The 25,212-nt window shown below is 44.3% G+C and overlaps 1 protein-coding gene across 2 annotated transcripts in view; it reads right to left on the bottom strand.

Annotated features, from left to right (window-relative positions):
* Nucleotides 1–3,187: 3,187 nt before the first annotated feature.
* The window catches only part of TCN2 (transcobalamin 2), a 38,512-nt gene continuing 16,487 nt past the window's right edge, over nt 3,188–25,212 (bottom strand). For both annotated transcript variants that reach the window (XM_063964290.1, XM_063964291.1), the window contains exons 4-10: nt 24,107–24,261; nt 18,418–18,573; nt 15,399–15,574; nt 14,724–14,904; nt 6,431–6,608; nt 5,236–5,339; nt 3,188–3,395 (exon numbers count right to left, since the gene is read on the bottom strand). In XM_063964290.1, the coding sequence (XP_063820360.1) occupies nt 3,334–3,395; nt 5,236–5,339; nt 6,431–6,608; nt 14,724–14,904; nt 15,399–15,574; nt 18,418–18,573; nt 24,107–24,261 (1,012 nt within the window). In that variant the 3' untranslated portion in view covers nt 3,188–3,333. The remainder of the gene's footprint in view (nt 3,396–5,235; nt 5,340–6,430; nt 6,609–14,723; nt 14,905–15,398; nt 15,575–18,417; nt 18,574–24,106; nt 24,262–25,212) is intronic.

The following is a 25,212-nucleotide window of genomic DNA, read 5'->3' on the forward strand; positions in this document are numbered from 1 at the left end:
CTGTGTTCCGACTCCCTCTGGAGCTAATGGTGTCCAGTAGCCTAAGAAGCCAATCCATCCTGCACGCAGGTGAGTTCACTTCTCTCCCCTAAGTCCCTCGATGCAGTGAGCCTGTTGCCAGCAGGACTCACTGAAAATAAAAAACCTAACAAAACTTTTACTCTAAGCAGCTCTTTAGGAGAGCCACCTAGATTGCACCCTGCTCGGACGGGCACAAAAATCTAACTGAGGCTTGGAGGAGGGTCATAGGGGGAGGAGCCAGTGCACACCACCTGATCCTAAAGCTTTACTTTTGTGCCCTGTCTCCTGCGGAGCCGCTATTCCCCATGGTCCTGACGGAGTCCCCAGCATCCACTAGGACGTCAGAGAAAAAAAGGTGAAGTTCGGGCGGGTTCGGATTCCGAGGAACCGAACCCGCTCATCACTAATAAAAATACACACAATTCTGTATATAAATTCCTCACACAGCTCTCCCTCCCTAGCTCACCTCCCCTCAAACACACACAGCTCTCCCCCATCACTCTGATCCCCCCACCCAGATCACCCCTCCCACAGCCCCCTCTTCAATCAGCCCCCCCTCACACACACAGCTCTTCCCAATCACTAAGATCCCCCGACACAGCTCTCCCCTTCACACAATGGGGCAGATGTATTTCCCTAGAGAAGGCATAAGGAAGTGATAAACCAGTGATAAATGCAAGGTAATACACACACCAGCCAATCAGCTCCTAACTGTTAGTTTACATATTGGAGCTGATTGGCTGGTGCGTGTATCACCTTGCATTTATCACTGGTTTATCACTTCCTTATGCCTTCTCCAGGTTAATACATCTGCCCCAATATCCCTCCCCCAAACACATACAGATCTCCACAACACACAAACACACAGCTCTTCCCACTCACTGATATCCCCCCACACTGCTCTCTCCCCCTTCACATAATACCCCTCCCCTCAAACACATACGGGTCTCCACCACACTCAAACTCACACAGATCTCCGCTCAGACAGCCTCCCCCCAAAAAAATAAACCACACACCACACTTCCCACTCAGCCAGATCCCCTCCTCCTCCCTTTCACAGGGTGCTGGAGATCAGATATCCAACGAGAGGACGGATCACCTGCTGACTTCTGTGCTGAGCCTGAGAAATCAGTGCTGGGGGAATGGTTTGGGGTGGAGTTGCAATTGTTACTCCCCCCACACTATGTTCCCTTCTGGACGCACTGATCTCTCTATGTGCTTCAGGCATGGCAAGTGATCCGCTCCCTGTCGGATGTCTGATGTCCATCCTACGCCCTTCCAGGAACATGCGCATAAAGCACGAGCTCCACTGGGACCACCCTCGCTATGCCTCTGCATGTGTGTACATGTGAAGGCAGAGTCTCCTTCAGCTTGCACTAGTACCCCTCCCACATATCCTTGGGTGTTTTAATTAGTACAGGGTCCTTGCATTTGCATACTACATATTGGAATAGGCACTATGAATGGTAAGTCCTGAATAAATGTATATAATATGTCAGTATTAGGAATGGGTTCAGGGGGTGTGGCTCCTTGAGTTGATGTGTCCGGGCTGCTTCACGGCATCATAATTGTAAAACTTACTCTAACACTTTTTAGCTCCTAAATTGCTTTTTACTAATGTAACCTTTTTTTAACACCCTAATTGCTATTTCTCACCAATATAATATTGTAGCACTGAGCTGCTACTTCTTATTAATGTAACACTTTTCCACATTTAAACTGCTGCTTCTCACTAGTCTGATGCCTTAGGGTGGTTGAGTTGTGCTAGCCCGGGGGGTTCCCATGCTCTGGACTTGAACCATAGGTCTGTTAGGGACCGACATGATGAGGTCACCTAGCCATCGAAGGTGGGCCCATATTTTTTGGACAAATTGTATGCTAAGAACCTACATTTTACTCCATGTTAAATTGCAGAGTTTATTATAATTATTCTGATTGCCAGTGTTCTTAGTGTATAGAGTGTGCACCTGCATTTTCTCTTTTTTTTCTGTGTGGCACCACAAGTCTCAGTATGGTAGCACCACTTATTATGCTTTGATTTAGGGTGGCAGTCCAGCACCCCCTCCACATAAGCTATAGATCAGATACAAAAGTAATTAAAATAATAATAGTAACACACATAATGATAACAGACTTTTCTACAAGATGGCAAAGTTTATTCAAATTTAGACTAGAAATATTCTCAATGTGAATTATAACAGTATAAATAACACTGACTTGTGTCCATTATCAGTTCTGTGCTATACAACAGTGGAGCTTCCAGCTCTTTTTAAAGTCCAGCCATATTTAGAAACCTTTCAGACATCAGACATGGGAAATTGCCGGGTCTAGCACGCCGGCAAATTCCTGTGTCTCAGCTCCATGACCCTTCCAAAATCCAGGGTTGATGCACATTCAGGTGCATACACCCGCAATTTTGATGTACAGTATGTCTTAAAGGGGTCTAATATAGTTATGGGAGTGTCACAAAGGGATAATCACAGCTGTGTGTATGGAGGCACATCAAATAGCAGTGCAATAGTAATAACCAGCTTTCAGTTAAATACTACAATACTTATCATTGCGATCAGCTACCAGTTCCTGGTATCACAGATCAGATGACTAATACATAGTTTATAGACTACTGCATCCCGTAATTCATGAAATCATACTTTCCTTCAAGTGACCTTGATGCATCTACTTTAGAAGTAGATATTTAAGAACAGGAGCCTGGAGGGCATTCACGCATGAGCTCTTTATCTACCTTGCTAATTTCATTATTTCTGAAAATGTATTTGACCTCACGGGAGCAGATTCTGAATTTGCACAGATATTATATGAGCTAGACTGATGAATGTGCTTCTAATTCTGCATAAATTATTATGTTACCTCCTTAGAACCCTAAGTGTTGCAGCTGTGAAATGCAGCTGATTAGATCTTACCTTTGTTTCTTTTGCATTGCTATCATCATTCTAGTGGTAATCCATAATTAACAATAAAAGTTTAAGGCAAGTTCCTCACATGATTAAAGAAATATTACAGAAGTAGGTTAGTACTCTAGAGCAGGCATTCCCAACCACGGTCCTCGAGGCACACTAACAGTCCTGGTTTTAGTGATATCCAGGCTTCAGCACAGGTGACTTAATTAGTAGCTCAGTTATTTTGATTTAACCATCTGTGCTGCAGCCTGGATATCACTAAAACCTGCACTGTTGGTGTGCCTTGAGGACCGTGATTGGGAATGCCTGCTCTAGAGACTGGCAGGATGATCTGCCTTCTAACAGAATAGTAATAAAACACTCTAGTGGTCTTGAATCATGGCGTTATGTTAGATCATAACGATCCAGGTCGCAGGATGATCGTTTCACCATTCTTGGGCTTGTAATCAGCAATACCTGAGAAACATAAATACATACTATAAAATGTATTCAAAAAAATAATGATGATGTAGCACAATAATACCCTTTTCACACCGCACAACTAACCCGGTATCGACCCGGTATATTGCCGGGTCGTCGTGCGTCACTGTGCGGTGTGGAAGGGGTCACTAACGAATTCCCGGGTTTTTACCGGGTTAGGTGCAATATGAACGGGTTGCAGGGACGATGCGACCCGGGACAGTCACAGTATAGGCAGAGGCGGCGTGGAGTTGATCTCATCTCCCAGCGCCGCTTCCACATCCGCCCACGATGCCGCCGCGGTCCCCTCCCCCGATGGCAACCCGACCCGGCATATTGCTGGGTCGGGAAGCCAGTGTGTAAGGGTCCAATGCCGGGTCGCACCCGGGAAGGACCCGTTTCCAATTCCTAGGTGTGACCCGGCATTGTGATGTGAAAGGCGTATAAGAAAAACATGATAATAATAAGTAGAAAGCCCCCCAGAAAGCATAGAAACACTCTGCCATCTATTAACCATGTTTTGTGGTGCAACCTAACAGTGCATCATCCTGCACCTAAGTGGCTCATTCCCTCTGTATTACACTGATATCGACCAGATGCGCTACTCCTGGTTGACAGGCTAATAACGCACAGCCAATCAGGAGAGCGCCATGACGTTTTGGTTTTTTTCAAAGCCGTGGATTACTTCAGGACAGAAGAGGACAGATCATTACTGGATTGTTTGTAAGTATATTTTTAATTTTTACAGGTACAAGATTGGATTCTGCTGGAGAAGGGGACGTGATTGGGCAACGTGGGATGTAGGTAAGTATGTATGAGTGTGCAAGTGTGTTTAAATACATTTTTACTTTCACGGTGTGTGTGTCTTGTTTTTATTTGGGTATTTCTTTTGTTGCAGAACTACAGGTACCAGCGGGCCCGTTATTTCCCCGCATGCTGGTACTTGTGGTTCTCTAAGTACCAGCAAGTGGGGGAGGCTTGCTGGGACTTCTAGTTCTAAAACAAAAGACAATATTCTTTTTTTTTACACTGGAAAAGGCTATCAGCCCGGCACCCACCGCCCAGGGGTGCTGGGGACAGCCTCTGGCTTCACCCCTGGCCCTTGGGTGCCTGGAGGGGGGGACCCCTTGATTTAAGGGGTCCCCACTCCTCCAGGGCACCCCAGCCAGGGGTGACTAGTTGGAGGGTAATGCCATGGACGTAGGGACCTATATAAAAGTGTCCCCCGGCTGTGGCATTATCTGTCTGGCTAGTGGAGCCCGGTGCTGGTTTTAAAAATACGAGGGACCCCTACGTCTTTTGTCCCCCGTATTTTTGGAACCAGAATGGACGCAGAGCCTGGTGCTGGTTGTCTAAATACTGGGGAACCCCTGTCCAATTTCCCCCGGTAGTTAAGCAACCAGTACCGGCACAAAAAGCCCAAGGCTGGTTATACGTAGGAGGGGGGACCCCACGCAATTTTTTTTTTTACTTTTAACACTTTAAATACTATATACAATGAAGCCCTGCACGGATCTCACTGATCCGGCTGGGCTTTCTTGTGTTATGTCTGGCAGTGTTTTACTAATCACTACCATAAAACACTGCCCGACAAATACGAATAGCATCGACATCGGAAAATCCGAAAACCGAAAACTCGGCAGCTTAGTAAATTCCCGAAAATTATTACAAAAAGTTGCAGAAAAACGCGTCCCATAAAAATCGAGATCAAACTCCCACCAAATCGGCAGAAACACGATTCTTAGTAAACATATCCCTAGATGAGGATCTAAGCTAATGGAGCCAATCTGTAGCAAGAGCTGGCAAACCCACAGTACTGTCAACACGATTAACTCACCTTCTAACAAGGAAACATCTGGATCCCTGAGAAGCTGCCAATAGCCCTTGACATCATTGACTGACATCAGGAAAGGTCCGTGCAGTGAGTCTTTTGTTTCAAATCTGTGGGAGAAAATTTGTAATGTAACATTTACTAAATTTACTGTATTCAGCAAAATGGGAAAAATATTTTCTATAATGCAATACAGAAACAGACAAAATGGCTCATTTAGCTTGTCCTGTGCTTTTTTCTATAGACAGATCTTTGTTTTGTTTCCCCCATTAGGTTTTAAATACAAGAATAAAGAACTGTGCAACATAGGATAGTGGTTCCCAAACACAGTCCTGGAGGCACCCTAACAGTCCAGGTATTAAAGCTATCCATGGCTCAGTAGTACAGGTGGTTAAATCACATTGAAGCACTAAGTAAGTCACCTGTGGCCAAGTATGGATATACTTAAAACTTGGACTTTTAGGGTGCCGTGACGACTTTGTTTGGGAACCTCTGACATAGGAGGTAGTTATTAATATATATAGAGCTCATTGAGAGTGTAAAGTCCAAAGAACCAATTATGCTGATTAATTTAATATCATTCATTAGATATCAATTATCTAACATATGTGGTGTATTAAAGTAGCAATCGTTAAACAGACAAAAAACAGATTGGTTACAGTGTTATTTTTAATAGTTGCTACTGTAAAACATCGTACAGACTCTCACAGGGACCCTCCGATGGCTGCAGTTTGCAGGCTATAACATTTACCCTCATTTATCCACAATTAGACTATTAAATCAGTAAAGAATTTCCCTGATCAAGATTAAAATTCTATTATTGTTGTTTCTGTGACTACAGTGAGCATTTTACACAATTAATCTAATCCTTTAGTTCAATTTTTTTGCCGTTTAGTGACATGAGTTTTAGAGAATAACATAACATGCCTGGTTTTGTAGTTAATATTATTGCCTCTTTAAATCAAGTGTCCAAAGCTGCATAAGACACAGCAGTTATTTTTTTTTCATTCAGGGATAAAAACCCTGTGTCAGTAACGAAGGATCTCGTATGTTAATCCCTAAAGATCCAGTTCCGCAGATCATGGTTGGAATTTGCATAATCCATGGGAAGCCAGGCACACATTACTTCAAGCAATGCTTCTTTAAAGGGATGTTTCACTGGAATTTACCAAAACATTGTTCTTTATATCTTTGAACTTACGAGAAATCTGAATTCTGTTTCCGTGCGGTTTTGAGTATGTCAAGGAGTGAGGACTGTGAATGGACTTCAAAGAGTTTATTGAACTTCTGGCCTTCTACCACCAGCCGGACCTGGATCAGATCTTCACCAATGTCAGTATTGGGTGGGGAGGTTGAAGTGGGGATTACCAATGGATCGTCTACAGAAAGGCGAGGTGCAAAGTTACTTATTAACATTTACTTATATAGCACAGCATATTCCATTGTGCTTCACAATTGTAAACAACAGTGATAAAACAAAACTGGGTAATAATAGACAGACATAGAGGTAGGAAGGCCCTGCTCGCAAGCTTACAATCTATAGGGAAATAGGCATTGCTACACAAGGGTGTGTGCTACCTATTGCATAACTGTCCAGCCAGATTGTTCTTGGTGGGTTGTATGATATGGTCACACAGCAATGTCGGCCTGGGTTCTGGAGGATGGCAAATTGAAGAAAACTAAAATATGGAAGGATATGTGTGGACTGTACAGAGGGGACAGTTACCAATTTCACAGACCCTGGCTAGCTAGGGTTTTACTTGCGGTCTTGTGTGCTAAAAGATGTAAATGACGGCATACATTAAAAAAAGGATAGATAGATAGATAGATAGATAGATAGATAGATAGATAGATAGATAGATAGATAGATAGATAGAGTGAATATATAAGATTTATGTTGTGAGTACTAATTAAGGTTTTAACAAACAAATTATAGTAAACATAAACAGATATTAGACAATCAGCTGGGAAAATAAACAACTATGACAAATATTGCTAAATTAGGATCTACAGAGATTATTTAAGTAATAATTATTTAAGTACTTTGACATTAAGTATGTTTTTCCACTGTATCATTTAGCCAGTGTAACAATAGATATGGACTATTGTTATGCACTCCAGTGTCTGCAGGAATGTACTGGTGTTTGAACTGTTATGCACTCCAAATGGACTCACAGACAAACTGGGGAATATGACATAACGTACACAGAAGGTGATAGGGTAACAAAATACACACACAGTGAACAGAGAAGCCCAGAGGCTAAGGAACTGGGTATCTCCCTTGTATTAGAACTGCTCAGATGTAAAAAGCAAGATGTTGTGTTTTAATACGTAGAGAACCCGAAATGCTGTTGCTAAGGGCAACAGCAAAACCCTAAAGGGTTACCAACGGGTGTGGCAGTAAACTCCTTGGTCAGAGATGGAATGATAGACACAAGGAGAGCCTCCACAATCCTGATTCTCACTTGCAGTGCACAGGTTTAAGCTTACTGCCACTAAACTGACCCCTGACACCTAGCACAGTGAGACAGGATTAGACAGGCAAGTGTTAGAATACAGCCGCAAACTTGCTAAGTTCACAGAGTAATAACAGAACCCCAGCAAGCTAAACGACTGACTCCAGTCTTACTGCTAGGTCTGGATTGGCAGAGTGTAATACCAAATCCCCAGGCCTATTTGCAGTAAGCAACAAACAAATACAAAGCTACACAGTACTGGCTAACTTTCATGAACTGACTAACCAACAGAGATTCAGCAGCATCTGCTTACCCTGAAAAGAGGCCTTATAAAGCAGGTGCTGTCCACGCCCCACTCAGACCTCACAGACTGTGAGCACAAAAACCAGCACCGGATCCCCTGCCGTGCACAGAGCCTATAACCACTGCACAGCAAAAGACCCGAACCGGAGTATCAGCTGCGCTCAGGTTACTCCACTAGCACTTGTCTCCCGGTTGCCATGACGACGTGGCAGCACAGGGCAGGAGACCCTAACAGTACCCCCCCTCTGACGAGGGGTCAAAGAACCCCTACCACCGGGTTTATCGGGGAACTGCGAGAAGAAAGAGCGTATCAGTCTGGGGGCATGAAGATCACAACTGCGCACCCACGACCGCTCCTCCGGGCCATACCCCTTCCAGTGCACCAAAAATGACAGCCGACCCCGAACCACCTTGGAGTCAAGAATCCTTTCAACAACAAACTCCCTCTGGCCACGTATCAGAAGAGGGGAAGGTCTTCCACTGGAAGAAGGATTACTAATCGCCCGTTTTAAAAGGGAACAATGAAATGTTTTATTGATACCCAAAGAACGGGGTAGATCTAACTGAAATGCCACCGGATTGATAACCCTGGTGATCTTATAAGGGCCGATGAACCGGGGCCCTAACTTATGAGATGGCTGTCTCAACTTCAAATTCTTGGTAGACAACCAGACGAAGTCTCCTAATTTGAAGCTGCAGGGTCTTTTCCGCTTATCAAAAACCCTTTTGGTCACTAATGACACAGACACAAGGGCTTTCTTCACTTTCCGCCAAATACCTCTAAGGACCGAAACCACAGAGGAACCACCAGGCGTGGAGTCCAGGGGGTCAAAAGAATTGGCCTTAGGATGATGCCCATACACACAAAGGAAGGGAGAGATCCCTGTAGCAGAGTGAGCCGCGTTGTTATAGGCAAACTCCGCCATGGACAGATGAGCAACCCAGTCAGTCTGACACTTGGAGACATAACACCTGAGGAACTGCTCCAAGGACTGGTTCACCCTTTCAGTCTGCCCATTAGACTGCGGATGGTAGCCTGACGACAAGCTGACAGAAATCTGGAGATCGGAACAAAATGCCCTCCAGAATTTGGCCACAAACTGGGATCCGCGGTCAGAGACCACATCAAGTGGCAACCCGTGGAGACGCACAACATGCAGCATAAATAATTCAGACAGGCGTCTGGCTGATGGCAGCCCAACCAGTGGAACGAAGTGCGCCATCTTCGAAAACCTGTCAACGACAACCCAGATGGCTGTCATCCCCGAGGATTTGGGCAAGTCCACCACAAAATCCATTGAAATGTGGGTCCATGGCTTAGATGGGATAGAGAGTGGATGTAATGGGCCAACAGGAACCCCTCTAGGAGTCTTATTTCGGGCACAGATGTCACATGCCCGAACCCACTGATCCACATCCTTAGCCACCGAGGGCCACCACACCGCCCTAGATAGCAACTCCCGAGTTCTGGCAATACCCGGGTGACCTGCCGACTTCTTGGCATGGAATTCCAGGAACACTCGCTGTCTTAACCTAGGAGGCACAAACAAAAGACCTACCGGAAGGTCTGGAGGAGCCTGCTCCTGTGCTCTAAGGACTAATGATAAGAGGTCCTGGGTAATGCCCACTTTAATACATGATGGGGAAACAATGGGCAACGGCTCCTCGGTGGTCTCCTGGATTGGAGCAAAACTCCGCGAGAGCGCATCAGCCTTGATGTTTTTTGACCCAGGGCGATATGTTATCAAAAAATTAAAGCGAGCAAAAAACAAAGCCCATCGTGCCTGCCTGGCATTGAGACGCTTCGCTGACTCTAAATATGCCAGATTCTTATGGTCAGTGAGAATTGAGACCACAAACTTAGCCCCCTCAAGCCAGTGTCTCCACTCCTTGAGTGCATCCTTAATAGCCAACAATTCCCGGTTACCCACGTCATAATTCATCTCGGCAGGCGAAAATTTACGGGAAAAGTAAGCACAGGGATGAAGGCGATTATCAGACACTCCCATCTGAGAAAGCACTGCCCCAATACCCATCTCAGAGGCATCCACCTCCACCACAAAAGGACGCTCTGGATCTGGGTGTCGCAGCACCTTGGCCGAAACAAATGCCCTTTTGAGACGGACAAAAGCCGCTTTAGCCTCACAAGACCAGTGAGCAACATCCGCCCCTTTCTTAGTGAGTGCCACCAAGGGCGCCACTATAGACGAAAATCCAGCGATAAATCGTCTATAAAAATTCGCAAAGCCCAGGAAACGCTGAAGCGCCTTCAAACTAGTGGGCTGCACCCAATCCAGGACTGCCTGTACCTTGGAACCCTCCATTTGGAAACCTTCTGGGGAGATAATATATCCTAGAAATGCGATTTGCTGAACTTCAAATTCGCACTTCTCCAGCTTCGCCCCAAGCCGGTGGTCTCTGAGTTTCTGGAGGACTAAGCGTACATGCTTCCGATGTTCCTCCAGGGAATGGGAGAAGATTAGGATGTCATCTAAGTATACAACTAAGAATCTATCCAAATATTCCCTGAGCACATCATTCATGAAATCCTGGAAGACTGCCGGGGCATTACAGAGCCCAAAAGGCATCACCAAATATTCATAATGCCCTGAGTGGGTATTAAAGGCAGTCTTCCATTCATCCCCCTCTCTTATTCGGATTAGATTGTACGCACCGCGTAGGTCAATCTTAGAAAAAATGGTGGCAGTACAAAGCTGGTCAAACAAGACCGAAATGAGAGGCAGTGGGTATGAGTTTTTAATCGTGATACGGTTCAATTCCCTGAAGTCGATGCAGGGTCGCAACGAACCGTCCTTTTTACCCACGAAGAAGAACCCCGACCCAACTGGAGACTGTGAAGGTCTGATAAATCCCTTAGCCAAGTTCTCCTGAATGTACTCTGCCATAGCCTGAGTCTCAGGACGTGACAGGGAGTACAACCTGCTCTTGGGAAGCTTAGCATTTGGCAACAAATCAATGGCACAGTCATAGGGGCGATGGGGAGGTAGTACCTCTGCAACTTTTTTGGAGAACACGTCCGCAAAATCTGCATAACACCCTGGCAATCCTGGCAAACTTAGCTGCGAGAGCCTGACTGGAAGGCTCAAGCAACTCCTGAAACAATCAGTACCCCAACTAAGAATCTCCCCAGAGACCCAGTCAAATTGAGGATTGTGGGCCCTTAACCAGGGTAACCCCAACACCAATGGGGCAAAAGTACAGACAGTCACATAAAAGGACAATTTTTCAGAGTGTGTGGCTCCAATAAACAAAGAAATCTGGCTAGTGCAAGAGGTAATTTTACCTTGGGATAATGGTTCCCCGTTTAACCCACAAATCTCAATTTCCGATGCCAAGGGTACTAAGGGAACAGAGTGTTTTAGGGCGAATTGGCGGTCCATAAAAACCCCGTCGGCCCCACTGTCCACAAAGGCCTCAGTCTTGACAGTTTGACCGAGGATCTTCAAGGTCACCGGAATGATAAAAGTCTTCTTGGGAAATTCTGACTTCTGGCCTGACAGGATATTTCCCATCACCCTCAGGCCCTGAAGTTTTCCGGCTTTTCTGGGCATGATACTACCACATGACCTTTATTCCCACAGTACAAACACAACCCCTGCTGTCTCCTCCGCGTCTTCTCACGCGAGGAGAGGCGGGTAGCCCCAATCTGCATAGGCTCCTCAGAAAATTCCTCAGAGTCTGAGGTTCCCTTGGGAAGGAAGGAAATCTCAGTCTCCCTTTCAAGCCTACGCTCTCTCAGCCGTCTATCCACCCGGATGGATAACTGCATGAGCTGATCCAAGCTATCAGGCAAGGGATATTGTACCAGTTGGTCCTTTATCTGGTTAGAAAGACCTCTTCGGTACTGGTGTCTCAGGGCTGGGTCATTCCACTGGGTATCATGGGCCAACCTCCGAAACTCCGTACAGTAAACCTCAACTGGCCTTCGCCCTTGCTTAAGGATCGAAATCTGAGCCTCGGCTGAGGCCGTCTTGTCAGGGTCATCATACAACATGCCCAGTGCCGTAAAAAAAGCATCAACACTTTTAAGCGACGGACAGTCAGGCTGCAACCCATATGCCCAGACCTGTGGGTCTCCTTGTAGCAAGGAAATCACTATGCCCACCCGCTGAATCTCCGACCCAGAAGACTGAGGCCTAAGCCGGAAGTATAGCTTGCAGCTCTCCTTGAAACAAAAGAACTGCGAGCGATCTCCAGAAAAACGATCCGGGAGATTTACTTTCGGCTCCTTAACCCCTGCAGGTGCTGCTGCTGCGGGAGCTCCGCCAGCAGCCTGGGAGGTGTGCATTTTAATGGACAAATCATTAAATTGTCGAGTCAGGACCTGCACCTGATCGACCACCTGTTGCAACGTATTTTGAGGGGTATGCTCCATATTCCCACAAAATTTCAACAGGAGTATTAGGCTGCTGAATATGTTATGCACTCCAGTGTCTGCAGGAATGTACTGGTGTTTGAACTGTTATGCACTCCAAATGGACTCACAGACAAACTGGGGAATATGACATAACGTACACAGAAGGTGATAGGGTAACAAAATACACACACAGTGAACAGAGAAGCCCAGAGGCTAAGGAACTGGGTATCTCCCTTGTATTAGAACTGCTCAGATGTAAAAAGCAAGATGTTGTGTTTTAATACGTAGAGAACCCGAAATGCTGTTGCTAAGGGCAACAGCAAAACCCTAAAGGGTTACCAACGGGTGTGGCAGTAAACTCCTTGGTCAGAGATGGAATGATAGACACAAGGAGAGCCTCCACAATCCTGATTCTCACTTGCAGTGCACAGGTTTAAGCTTACTGCCACTAAACTGACCCCTGACACCTAGCACAGTGAGACAGGATTAGACAGGCAAGTGTTAGAATACAGCCGCAAACTTGCTAAGTTCACAGAGTAATAACAGAACCCCAGCAAGCTAAACGACTGACTCCAGTCTTACTGCTAGGTCTGGATTGGCAGAGTGTAATACCAAATCCCCAGGCCTATTTGCAGTAAGCAACAAACAAATACAAAGCTACACAGTACTGGCTAACTTTCATGAACTGACTAACCAACAGAGATTCAGCAGCATCTGCTTACCCTGAAAAGAGGCCTTATAAAGCAGGTGCTGTCCACGCCCCACTCAGACCTCACAGACTGTGAGCACAAAAACCAGCACCGGATCCCCTGCCGTGCACAGAGCCTATAACCACTGCACAGCAAAAGACCCGAACCGGAGTATCAGCTGCGCTCAGGTTACTCCACTAGCACTTGTCTCCCGGTTGCCATGACGACGTGGCAGCACAGGGCAGGAGACCCTAACAACTATAGCTTACAAGCTTAGACATCCGTGTCAATTGCAACAACACAGAGTGGTACTCTGGACTGAAATCTGCACAAGGACACAGAAGCTAAAAGGCTGGGACCCACTACTGGGAACTCAAATACAACTGGAGAAACTCGGAGGTGCACAGTACCAAACCTGGAGCCTATAAACTCAGAACTCACATAAGGAATTGGAGTTTAACGTCTCCAAGATTGTAACTGTTGCAGCTATCCACCTGGAACTACTCTGACCAAGGGAGTAGTTACCATAGGTGCAGGGAGTGCAGCTGCTATGGGGCCCAGAGCTGAGGTGGACCCACATTCCATGTCCAAGCTACATTGTGTTATATACACCTTATAAACTTTTGCCTTGGGTCCTACAAAATATCTAGGTACAACCCTGGACCTGATCATTGTAATGTGGTATAAAATTAACTGGAGGGCATTATAATGTTACATAATATGAACTGGGGCACTGTAATGTGGCACAGTATGAAGTGCTGGCACTATAGTGTGGCATAATATGAAGTGAAGGCACTATAGTGTGGCATAAAATGAACTGGTGGCACAGTAATGTGACATAATATGAACTAGGGACACTGTATGTCTTACTGTGAATTGGAGGTCCTGTGTTGCATAATGTGCACTGGCAGCCCCACAGTGTGACATAATGTGAACTAGGGCACTACTATGGGGTATAACATCAACTAAGGCACTAATATGAATTAGGGCACTACTATGGGTCATAAAATGAACAACTGGTGCAGAGAGATGTCTTTCTAGAAGCATTGGGACAGGGGCCTCTTCAAAATGTTGCTATAGGGCCCGCAAAGTTCTGGCTACACCCCTGACCCATACCTGGAAGTGGAATCAGACCCAGGAACCGCTATTGTGCAGAAACTCAGAACAGGAGAAAACAAACCCCAGCACCGACCTATGGAAATCAGCCATATGCAGACTGTTACTTAAGATGGAGCGAGGGTCCAGATAGGTACTCAATTCAGGGGAATCTCCTGGAACAACTGCAGTAGATGGTACAGCAGGTGCAGGCCAAGAGGCAGGAGAGCAGCAGACTGCTGAGGACTGCAGACAGAGGATACTGGTAGATAACAGGAATCAGGATGTTTTTTTAAAGCGGCAATCATTTACAAAACAAATCCATGCCTTGTAAATGATTGCCGCTGAGAAAAATAAATAAAAGAGATCAGCCGGCATGCCGCACCTCTGGCAAACTCAGACCCTATTACATATACCCCATTGTATTTTGAGCCAGTTGCCTAATGTTGCTGCCAATACTCTCAGCAGGTATGGCCAAGTGACAAATAGAAACAATAAACTGTTGCTTGTACAGCACTCAGAATATTACCATTAATTGAGGACAATGTATCAAGCACCAGCTAAATGACTTACTTTCAATTTTTCCACATTGTACATTAGCCACATCCATGTAAGATTTATGGTGCAAAACAGGTATTAGCTGGGACATCATCCCCGGGTTAGAGAACTTTCCTTGCTTCATGGCTTCCACCAGGGCAGACATTGCCTTAGAACAGGATTCTTTTGTTTTTTTGCCAATCAATTGTGAGAGAAACTGGGGAAGAGAAGATTTGTAAGGATAAAGGGCTTTCATAAATTCCTAAAACTAAATACACCAGGAGAAACTTCCCTGCAAGATCAACAGAGCTCTAAGCTTCTTCTTACAGACAAGTCCTATGCTGTGTGATGCAGCACGTAGCAAACGTGCGGCTTTAGGCTGTGAGTATTAGGAATGGAAGCTGTGTTACTTACCATCCAGAACAAGCCTATACGTAGCTGTCACTGGGGTTGATTCAGTGGAGCACGCAGATGCCTGCGCAGGTGACTTATGAATATGCTAATGACTTACACACTATCTTGTGCACAGAGAAGCCAAACCGGCCATGTAAATATGTACATGTTGACTACAGAATTCGCTAGGGAGACAAGGGGGTGGGCAATCTGCCAGATTATTTTAATTAATTATTTAATTAATTCATGGGGGGTGGGAGGGGGGGGACGACGACCCCTCTATGGTCCTGGATGGCACACTTATATAAGGAGGCTCACCTGCACAGCAAGTGGGGTGCTGTAGATGTTTCCCAGCTGCCCCTCAGGCCTCTGAGATGCCAAAATCTTTTCTTTAATATTTTTAACCTCCCGCTTGATTTCCTCGATGAGCTCACGGGGATAACTACTGCGTTTTTTCACACATAGGAGTGCTAAGCCAGCCATCGCCTCTGTATCTGCAATAGCATAAAATAACCGATGATAACAGTGCTCACATTAATACATACATACTGTAAATATTTTTTTTATCCCCCATAACAAATAAACAAAGGTAGTTTAATTGGCCTAGTGTATATGTGTGTGTTCATGTGGTAGGGAATATAGGCGGTCATTCCGAGTTGATGGCTCGCTAACAACTTTTTGCAGCGCTGCGATCAGGTTAAAATTCAGCAAAACTGCGCATGCGTATGCACCGCAATGCGCAGGTGCGTTGTACGGGTACACAGAGGATTGGTGCTGGGTGATGGATTTAATGAAGAATGCATTCACACAGCCGATCGCAAGGAGAATGACAGAAAGAGGGCGCTTATGGGTGTCAATTGACCGTTTTTTGGGAGTGTTTGGAAAAACGCAGGCGTGTCCAAGCGTTTGCAGGGCGGGTGACGTCAATTCCGGGACTAAAAAGTCTGAAGTGATCGCACTGGCTGAGTAAGTCCAGAGCTACTCAGAAACTGCAACAAACTTTTTCGTGCCGTCGGCTGCAAAAGCGTTCGCACACTTGCAAAGCGAAAATACATTCCCCCATAGGTGGCGACTATCTGATCGCAGCACAGCAAAAAGTTGCTAGCAAGCAAACAACTCGGATGACCCCATAGATTGTAAACTGAAAAATAAGTATATATATATATATATATATATATATATACACACACACATATATATATATATAAAACTATAAATATCTCTCTCTCTCTCTCTATATATATATATATATATATATATAGCTGTCTACACACCCATATATATATATATATAGATTAGATATACACAGTATATAAATAAGAGTTAAATCGGCACTCAGATTGCTCAGGTGCCATCCGGATACATACATAATTCCAACATGCAGCAGCACTCAGAGGCTGTGACAATAATTGCAAAAACTGCGTTTCATCCATCACATCAATTCATCCAACGTTTCGGGGCAGTGACGCCCCTTTGTCAAGGTGTATCTGCATCAGTGTGGTCTGCGAGGCAGATCGTGACTACAAAATATTCTGTAAATAGGTGTGGAAAGTGGGTATATTGGTTCCAAGTATTGTGTAAATATATGTTTCAATTACGACAATTGGAACAAGATCAGAATTAAATGTTTGCACCACAGAATTCCAAAGTTGTCCTCTAGCAGCTTCCTTACTTTCACTTAGGCCTCAGATGTCATATTGCTTCTCTGACCAGCAAGATCTACCTGTAGCATCCTACTGTATATTCCTTTACCTTTTGTCTTAGCAGTCTCTTTTTCACACATATTGTAACACACAATAAACTCATAGCTACTGTAGATTCTCTAAGTCTCAATACCATATTTGTTTAACACCTCTAACTAGAAGGAATACTGTGCCCTCACCAACTACATCTATTACATTTTTCTAATATATATATATATATATATATATATATATATATACTAGGCGATTCATCGCGCCCTGCGGGCGCTCCTCACACTGTCGTAAGGGGCTACACGTCCTTTGGCCGGGCATTATTTGTATTATATGGAGTATTACATTCAAGGCTAATGTTGGTAGTGGTTACATATTTTATGGGGAAGGAGTGTGCGATGGTTAAGGGGGCGTAGGCCCTTGCAACGGCGTGAAGAGCGGAGGCAGGGCAGGATGAATAACCTAGTGTGTTAATAATATGTTATGTGTACATAATTTAGAAATAAGCAGTGAGATCATCCAGAAATGCAGGGAGGTAGGGAGAGCATAGGCAGATGGCGTACGGTAGTTAAAACATAGAAAGAAGCAGGTAAGAAGGGCATACTTGAATGCAGGATGTTCAAAATGACATACAGAAAGGCAGGTAGGGTAGGCTAGGGACACGCAGGGTGTTATAGAGGTGTTGTAAAACTATAGGTGGGTAGGGAAAGCATAGGGAAATGCAGATTATACAGTATATGACTATACAGACCCCTTCCCCTATATAATATCATTTACACAGTGTGTATGCTGGGGAGTTATCCCTGCTTATATATGACTATGCACACCCCTAATGTAAGATCACATACTAAGTGTGTGTGGTGGGAGCTTATCCCTGACTATACACACCCCTGATATAATATCACATACTCAATGTGTGTGCTGGGGATTTATCACTCATGTACAGACACAGGGAAGATGTTAGGTGTGGGTGTCACCCTCCATGGACTCTCTCCCCCTTTGGCCACAGGGCGCAGTCCGGCGGTGGATTTATCACCTGGCAGAGGTGGCGGAGTCCAGGCTCTGATCCAGCATGCCCATGCAACTATTGGGGGGGGGGGGGGTGTAGAGGTCAAGTGCTTCACTTTGCCAGGGGCGCCAGAACCCCTAGATATGTAAAACGGACCTAGGGATATTATTCAGGTTTGTTAGCAAAGCAAACCAAAAAAGTTAGCAATAGGGCAAACCCATGTTGCACTGCAGGTGGGGCAGACATAGAATGTGCAGAGAGATTTAGATTTGGGTGATGTTTTGCCCAATTGCTAACTTTTTTGATTTGCTAATTAACATGAATAAGGGTCTTAGATCTCTCCTACAGCAGTTGCTACATTTGTAGGCTAAGCTGCACTTATACAGTAACATGCTTTGTGCTGTGGATGTGCAGAAATGATGCAGGGATCACACTTCCTGGCCGCTTCAGCTATTGTATTGTACATCAACATTTTAGCTAATGATTCATGAACAATTTTTTAATCCTATTTCCATATTGTCATAATATTTTGCAGCAAAATGAACAAGCTTTCATACCTTGTGTCCACCTAGGGTTCACTGACATTTTAATGAATTATGAAGAGCATATTTGAATCCATTCAATCTTCTCCTACCTATAGAGATGGATTCTCCGTGGCCCAACTGATTGTGTTCTGCTGCAAGGATGAGCTTGTGTATCACGTGTCTGTCCATCGTCTTGTCACTGACGCACATAGCCAGAATACCCAGACTGTACTGATAGTAGCTGGATAAGGGTTTGTTATGCAGGGCTGTGTACATGGAATAGGAATAACAAAGCAATATTTGGGATTTGTCTACTGCTTACAAAGTTAACGCTACAATTTCCCAATGGTTTTAGCAAAGAAAACAAATGACAGAGTCCTAATTACATATTAAATCATGACATGACATTTCATTAATAACCACTTAACTGGCATGGTCAAATCACATGCGACCGCGCCACCCCACTGTGTCCGAGAGTTTTCGATAAGGAGATCGGTTCTGCAGATGTGCATAATATAATATTTTAATATTTGAAAAAATACTTTTTAAACTATATTGAATAAAAAATAATAAAAAAATAATGGGGATAATTCAGACTGCATCGCTGCAGCGGCAGAGATCGCAGTCTGAATTACTTTGTGGAATGCGCACGTGCAGCGAGCGCACCAAGGGAGCCCAGTGAGATGCTATCAGCATCTCACTGGTGCGATCACCTCTGCCTGATTGACAGGCAGAGGCGGTCGCGGGGCGGGAGGGGGCGTGACAATGGCGTTAGAACGCTGTTGGCGGGGCGCGGTCCGGACAACGGAGACGTGTCTGGACCATTGGGGGGAGGGTGGCGGGCCACGGCGGCTGCATGTCGTCACACGCAGCCACTGCGAGCCGGGATGCGTCGGGTAGCTGCCTGCCAGCGCGCAATAGCTGCGCTGGCAGGGAGCTATTCGTCGGGTACAAAAGCATCGTTCCCCCCACATGTCAGAGTAAATGATCGTAGATGTGCTAAGTTTAGCACATCTACGATCAGATCTGAATTAGGCCCAATGTTACCAGCAGTTTTGTAGGGAAAAATTGGCAGTTAAGTGGTTAGTAACCAAAGGATCCGCTGTGATTTTATGCTTGACACCCTCTAGTGTGTGTGATACCTCTGTTATGTGCCCTGCCCAGTCTGTGATGTTATAGTAATGCCATTACCTATGACACCCTCTAGTGTGTGTGATACCTCTGTTATATTTCCTACCCAGTCTGTGATGTTATAGTAATGTCGTTACCTATGAAACCCTCTAGTGTGTGTGATGCCTCTGTTATGTTTCCTACCCAGTCTGTGATGTTATAGTAATGTCGTTACCTATGACACCCTCTAGTATGTGTTATACCTCTGCAATGTGCCCTGCCCAGTCTGTGATGTTATAGTAATGTCGTTACCTATGACACCCTCTAGTATGTGTGATACCTCTGTTATGTGTCCTGCTTAGTCTGTGATGTTATAGTAATGTCGTTACCTATGACACCCTCTAGTATGCGTGATACCTCTGTTATGTGTCTTGCTCAGTCTGTGATGTTATAGTAATGTCGTTACCTATGACACCCTCTAGTATGTGTGATACCTCTGTTATGTGTCTTGCTCAGTCTGTGATGTTATAGTAATGTCGTTACCTATGACACCCTCTAGTATGCGTGATACCTCTGTTATGTGTCTTGCCCAGTCTGTGATGTTATAGTAATGTCGTTACCTATGACACCCTCTAGTATGTGTGATACCTCTGTTATGTGTCTTGCTCAGTCTGTGATGTTATAGTAATGTCGTTACCTATGACACCCTCTAGTATGTGTGATACCTCTGTTATGTGTCCTGCTTAGTCTGTGATGTTATAGTAATGTCGTTACCTATGACACCCTCTAGTATGCGTGATACCTCTGTTATGTGTCCTGCTCAGTCTGTGATGTTATAGTAATGGCGTTACCTATGACACCTTCTAGTATGCGTGATATATCTGTTATATGCCCTGCCCAGTCTGTGACGTTAAAGTAATGTCGTTACCTATTACACCCTCTAGTATGTGTGATACGATACCTCTGTTATGTGTCCTGCTCAGTCTGTGATGTTATAGTAATGTCGTTACCTATGACACCTTCTAGTATGTGTTGATACCTCTGTTACGTGTCCTGCTCAGTCTGTGACGTTATAGTAAAGTCATTACCTATGACACCTTCTAGTATGTGTGATACCTCTGTTATGTATCCTGCCCAGTCTGTGATGTTATAGTAATGTTGTTAAACTATGACACCCTCTAGTATGTGTGATACCTCTGTTATGTGCCCTGCCCAGTCTGTGATGTTATAGTAATGTCGTTACCTATGACACCCTCTAGTATGTGTGATACCTCTGTTATGTGCCCTGCCCAGTCTGTGATGTTATAGTAATGTCGTTACCTATGACACCCTCTAGTATGTGTGATACCTCTGTTATGTGCCCTGCCCAGTCTGTGATGTTATAGTAATGTCGTTACCTATGACACCCTCTAGTATGTGTGATACATCTGTTATGTGTTCTGCCCAGTCTGTGATGTTATAGTAATGTCGTTACCTATGACACCCTCTAGTATGTGTTATACCTCTGTTATGTGTCCTGCTCAGTCTGTGATGTTATAGTAATGTCGTTACCTATGGCACCTTCTAGTATGTGTGATACCTGTTATGTGTCCTGCTCAGTCTGTGACGTTATAGTAAAGTCATTACCTATGACACCTTCTAGTATGTGATACCTCTGTTATGTGCCTTGCCCAGTCTGTGATGTTATAGTAATGTCGTTACCTATGACACCCTGTAGTATGTGTGATGGGATCCGGTCTGAAGATCGACATGAGTTTTTAAAAAAAAATTTCTTTTTTTGAATTTTTTCATATTTAACGATCCACGTGGACTACGATTGGAACGGTAAAGTGTGCCGAGCGAAGCGGTAGCGGAGCGAAGGCACCATGCCCGAAGCATGGCGAGCGAAGCGAGCCATGCGAGGGGACGCGGTGCACTAATTTGGGATCCCGGTCACTCTACGAAGAAAACGACACCAAAAAAAAAAAAAAATCGTCATGTCGACCTTTAGACCTGTCGACCTAGCACGTCGACCTAGAAACCCTGTCGACCTTCCATCCATGTCGACCTAGTGACTGTCGACCTATAGTGGTCGACCTAAACATTGTCGACCTAGACACTGTCGATTTGATGAACCACACCCATGTGTGATACCTCTGCTATGTGTCCTGCTCAGTCTGTGATGTTATGGTAATGTTGTTAAACTATGACACCCTCTAGTATGTGTTATACCTCTGTTATGTGTCCTGCTCAGTCTGTGACGTTATAGTAATGTTGTTAAACTATGACACCCTCTAGTATGTGTGATACCTCTGCTATGTGTCCTGCTCAGTCTGTGACGTTATAGTAATGTTGTTAAACTATGACACCCTCTAGTATGTGTTATACCTCTGTTATGTGTCCTGCTCAGTCTGTGACGTTATAGTAATGTTGTTAAACTATGACACCCTCTAGTATGTGTGATACCTCTGTTATGTGTCCTGCTCAGTCTGTGACGTTATAGTAATGTCGTTACCTATGACACCCTCTAGTATGTGTTATACATCTGTTATGTGTCCTGCTCAGTCTGTGATGTTATAGTAATGTCGTTAACTATGACACCCTCTAGTATGCGCGATACCCCTGTTATGTGTCCTTCTCAGTCTGTGATGTTATAGTAATGTCATTACCTATGACACCTTCTAGTATGTGTGATACCTCTGTTATGTGTCCTGCCCAGTCTGTGATGTTATAGTAATGTCGTTACCTATGACAACTTCTAGTATGTGTGATGCCTCTGTTATGTGTCCTGCTCAGTCTGTGATGTTATAGTAATGTTGTCACCTATGACACCCTCTAGTATGTGTGATATCTAGCAATAATAAGAGGAACGCATAACAACAATGACTTTACTGTACTGTGATATGTAGGGGGAGATGTATGGGACCTTATAAAGAGTGAAGAAGTTGCCCAGAGCAACCAATCAGCTCAAGTACATTCTACAATATGGTAGCCTGAAGTTGAGGTTTCTATGGCCAACTTCTCCACTTATCATCCTTAGAAGGATTGATACATCTATCCCATATATTTTCCTAAAGCAGTGCACATTGTAGAAAAATGTGTATCTTTGCTAAAAGTTTTGTATGCTACATAAAATACATCATTTTCATTTCCAGTACAGGTCCCAGGTACAATATTGATGGACAGGACCTGTACAACTGACACCGTTTTTCATAGTAGTACAAAAGTCCACCCCGATTCACTGGTTAATGTTCCACTACTTTGTCCAGGCAGCTGGTTCAGTTACTAAACTAACAGCTTTGTTAATAATCATTCAGAACAAAGAGATGCAACATTTTGCAAACAATCTGTTTTTTTTATTCAGAGATTTTAATGTAATTAGATTTGTGGAGGACAATATGACTATATATAGGCGGCCATTGGTCCTTTCTGTAAAGTTTCTGCACTGTAACCTAGAGGGAGAACTTGGGTAGTAAAGTCTATGTAACAATACCTTTCAGAACAGTAACCAGAACCTTGTATTCACACCGAACACAAATATAGGGATAAATGTACTAAGCAGCAGGTAACCTGTCATTTATAAACCGTTGTACATTGCCTGTGGTCTGTAGGGTCCAAAATACAGGATTCAGTAAGCATCAGATTTGATGCTTTGAACACTACCATCAATACCCATTGGTTTCTAAACCTTGATTCTGCCACATGCCTTCTGACAGACATGCAGCAACATCAGCAGCGCTGCCAGCGTTGTATGGATTCTATGGATCTTTTTTATGTGAAAATATGCAAAATACAATACACAAAAAAACCTCCATTCACATCGTACCACCTCATAGTTTCTATTATGCAAAGTGTGTATAATGCCTACATGGAACCAAGAGGATCTTTTCCCAAAGGATCTGATGCCTGATTCTGAGTTGTGCGCTAACCATCCATTGGTCGTGGAGTGTGCATTTGCTGGAGCTGCAATGGGCATGTGCTGCGATGCAGCTGAGGCTCTGTCTGGTCGCAGTGTTGTGGAAGCCACAGCCTAATTGACAGGCTGCAGCCATTTGGGGGAGTGGAGGAAGGGCGTTTGAGAAAACATGTGTGAGTCTGCCCCACTTTCTGGCCATGCTAAGGCCAGTGTCTGCGACTTCTGATACAGATTTGCTGGCCAGAGTTTGAGCGCCCATTGTTAGGCTTACTCAGATGGCTGAATGAGGAATGTGTGGGGGAGTTTGTATCTAATAAATTACTTTTCTTCATGGTGTGTCCATACTATTATGTTTGTGACTATTTTTTATTAAATTTTAGTAATTCTGAGTTGATCGCAGCAGGAATTTTGTTAGCAGGTGGGCAAAACCATGTGCAGTGCAGGGGAGGCAGATATAACATGTGTAGAGAGAGTTAGATTTGGGTGGGGTGTGTTCAATCTGCAATCTAAATTGCAGTGTAAAAATAAAGCAGCCAGTATTTACCCTGCACAGAAACAAAATAACCCACCCAAATCTAACTCTCTCTGCACATGTTACATCTGCCCCCCCCTGCAGTGCACATGGTTTTGCCCAACTGCTAACAAAATTCCTGCTGCGATCAACTCAGAATTACCCCCATTGTTTTGTATAAGCTTAGCATTGATCATTAAAATGTGTGTAATATCACTGAGAGTACCATTGGTCTATATCAGCTATACCACAAATAACATAGGCTCTCGTGGTGTATAGTTACCTATATTTTCCTTTTCACGGTGAAGGTGGTATTTCAGATGTGTGATTAACCTGTTCCTTACATGTGTGTCTGTAACCTCACAAGAAGCCTTCTGAGCCAGCAAATGGAGAGCAAGTAGTCCAGTCCTTGGCTCACCTTCCTTGATATTTAGGCTGCTATACAGATAAATAATATGTCCAGTGAAACACAGTTCAATCTAAACATCCATAACTATACAAGACATTAAATACCAAAATCGCAGATTTGAACTGGATTCCTGACTAGTTTTTATTACTAATATTTGAATAATGTAATATTAATAAATTGAAGCACTTGAACCAAACTAATAAACAGATCCATAACTTTCTATTGATTCATGGTGGGGCCACAGGTTTATTATAACATTTGTAGAGGATAGCAGCATCTACTGGTTCTTCTGCTCAGCCTTTCCCTTCCTTGTCTCACAATTCAGCGGGCTTCTCTGTGCTGTTAGCCCTGAAAAACAGAGCTGTATGGAGGGGCTCCTGGGCTGGGAAAATAATAGGTTACACCGATATACCTCATCAGTGGTAATGTAGCTTTAAGATGAACAAGCAACGATGAGTCATGGTCATGATTCCATTTTGGCCAGTCACTGCTATTGAAACGTGTATATAGTAGAGATGTGCACCGGAAATTTTTCGGGTTTTGTGTTTTGGTTTTGGGTTCGGTTCCGTGGCCGTGTTTTGGGTTCGAACGCGTTTTGGCAAAACCTCACCGAATTTTTTTTGTCGGATTCGGGTGTGTTTTGGATTCGGGTGTTTTTTTCAAAAAACCCTAAAAAACAGCTTAAATCATAGAATTTGGGGGTCATTTTGATCCCAAAGTATTATTAACCTCAATAACCATAATTTCCACTCATTTTCAGTCTATTCTGAACACCTCACACCTCACAATATTATTTTTAGTCCTAAAATTTGCACCGAGGTCGCTGGATGACTAAGCTCAGCGACCCAAGTGGCCGACACAAACACCTGGCCCATCTAGGAGTGGCATTGCAGTGTCACGCAGGATGGCCCTTCCAAAAAACACTCCCCAAACAGCACATGACGCAAAGAAAAAAAGAGGCGCAATGAGGTAGCTGTGTG

This window comes from Pseudophryne corroboree, chromosome 1 (genome assembly GCF_028390025.1).
Source record: "Pseudophryne corroboree isolate aPseCor3 chromosome 1, aPseCor3.hap2, whole genome shotgun sequence".
In the NCBI taxonomy this organism is placed as follows: domain Eukaryota; kingdom Metazoa; phylum Chordata; class Amphibia; order Anura; family Myobatrachidae; genus Pseudophryne; species Pseudophryne corroboree.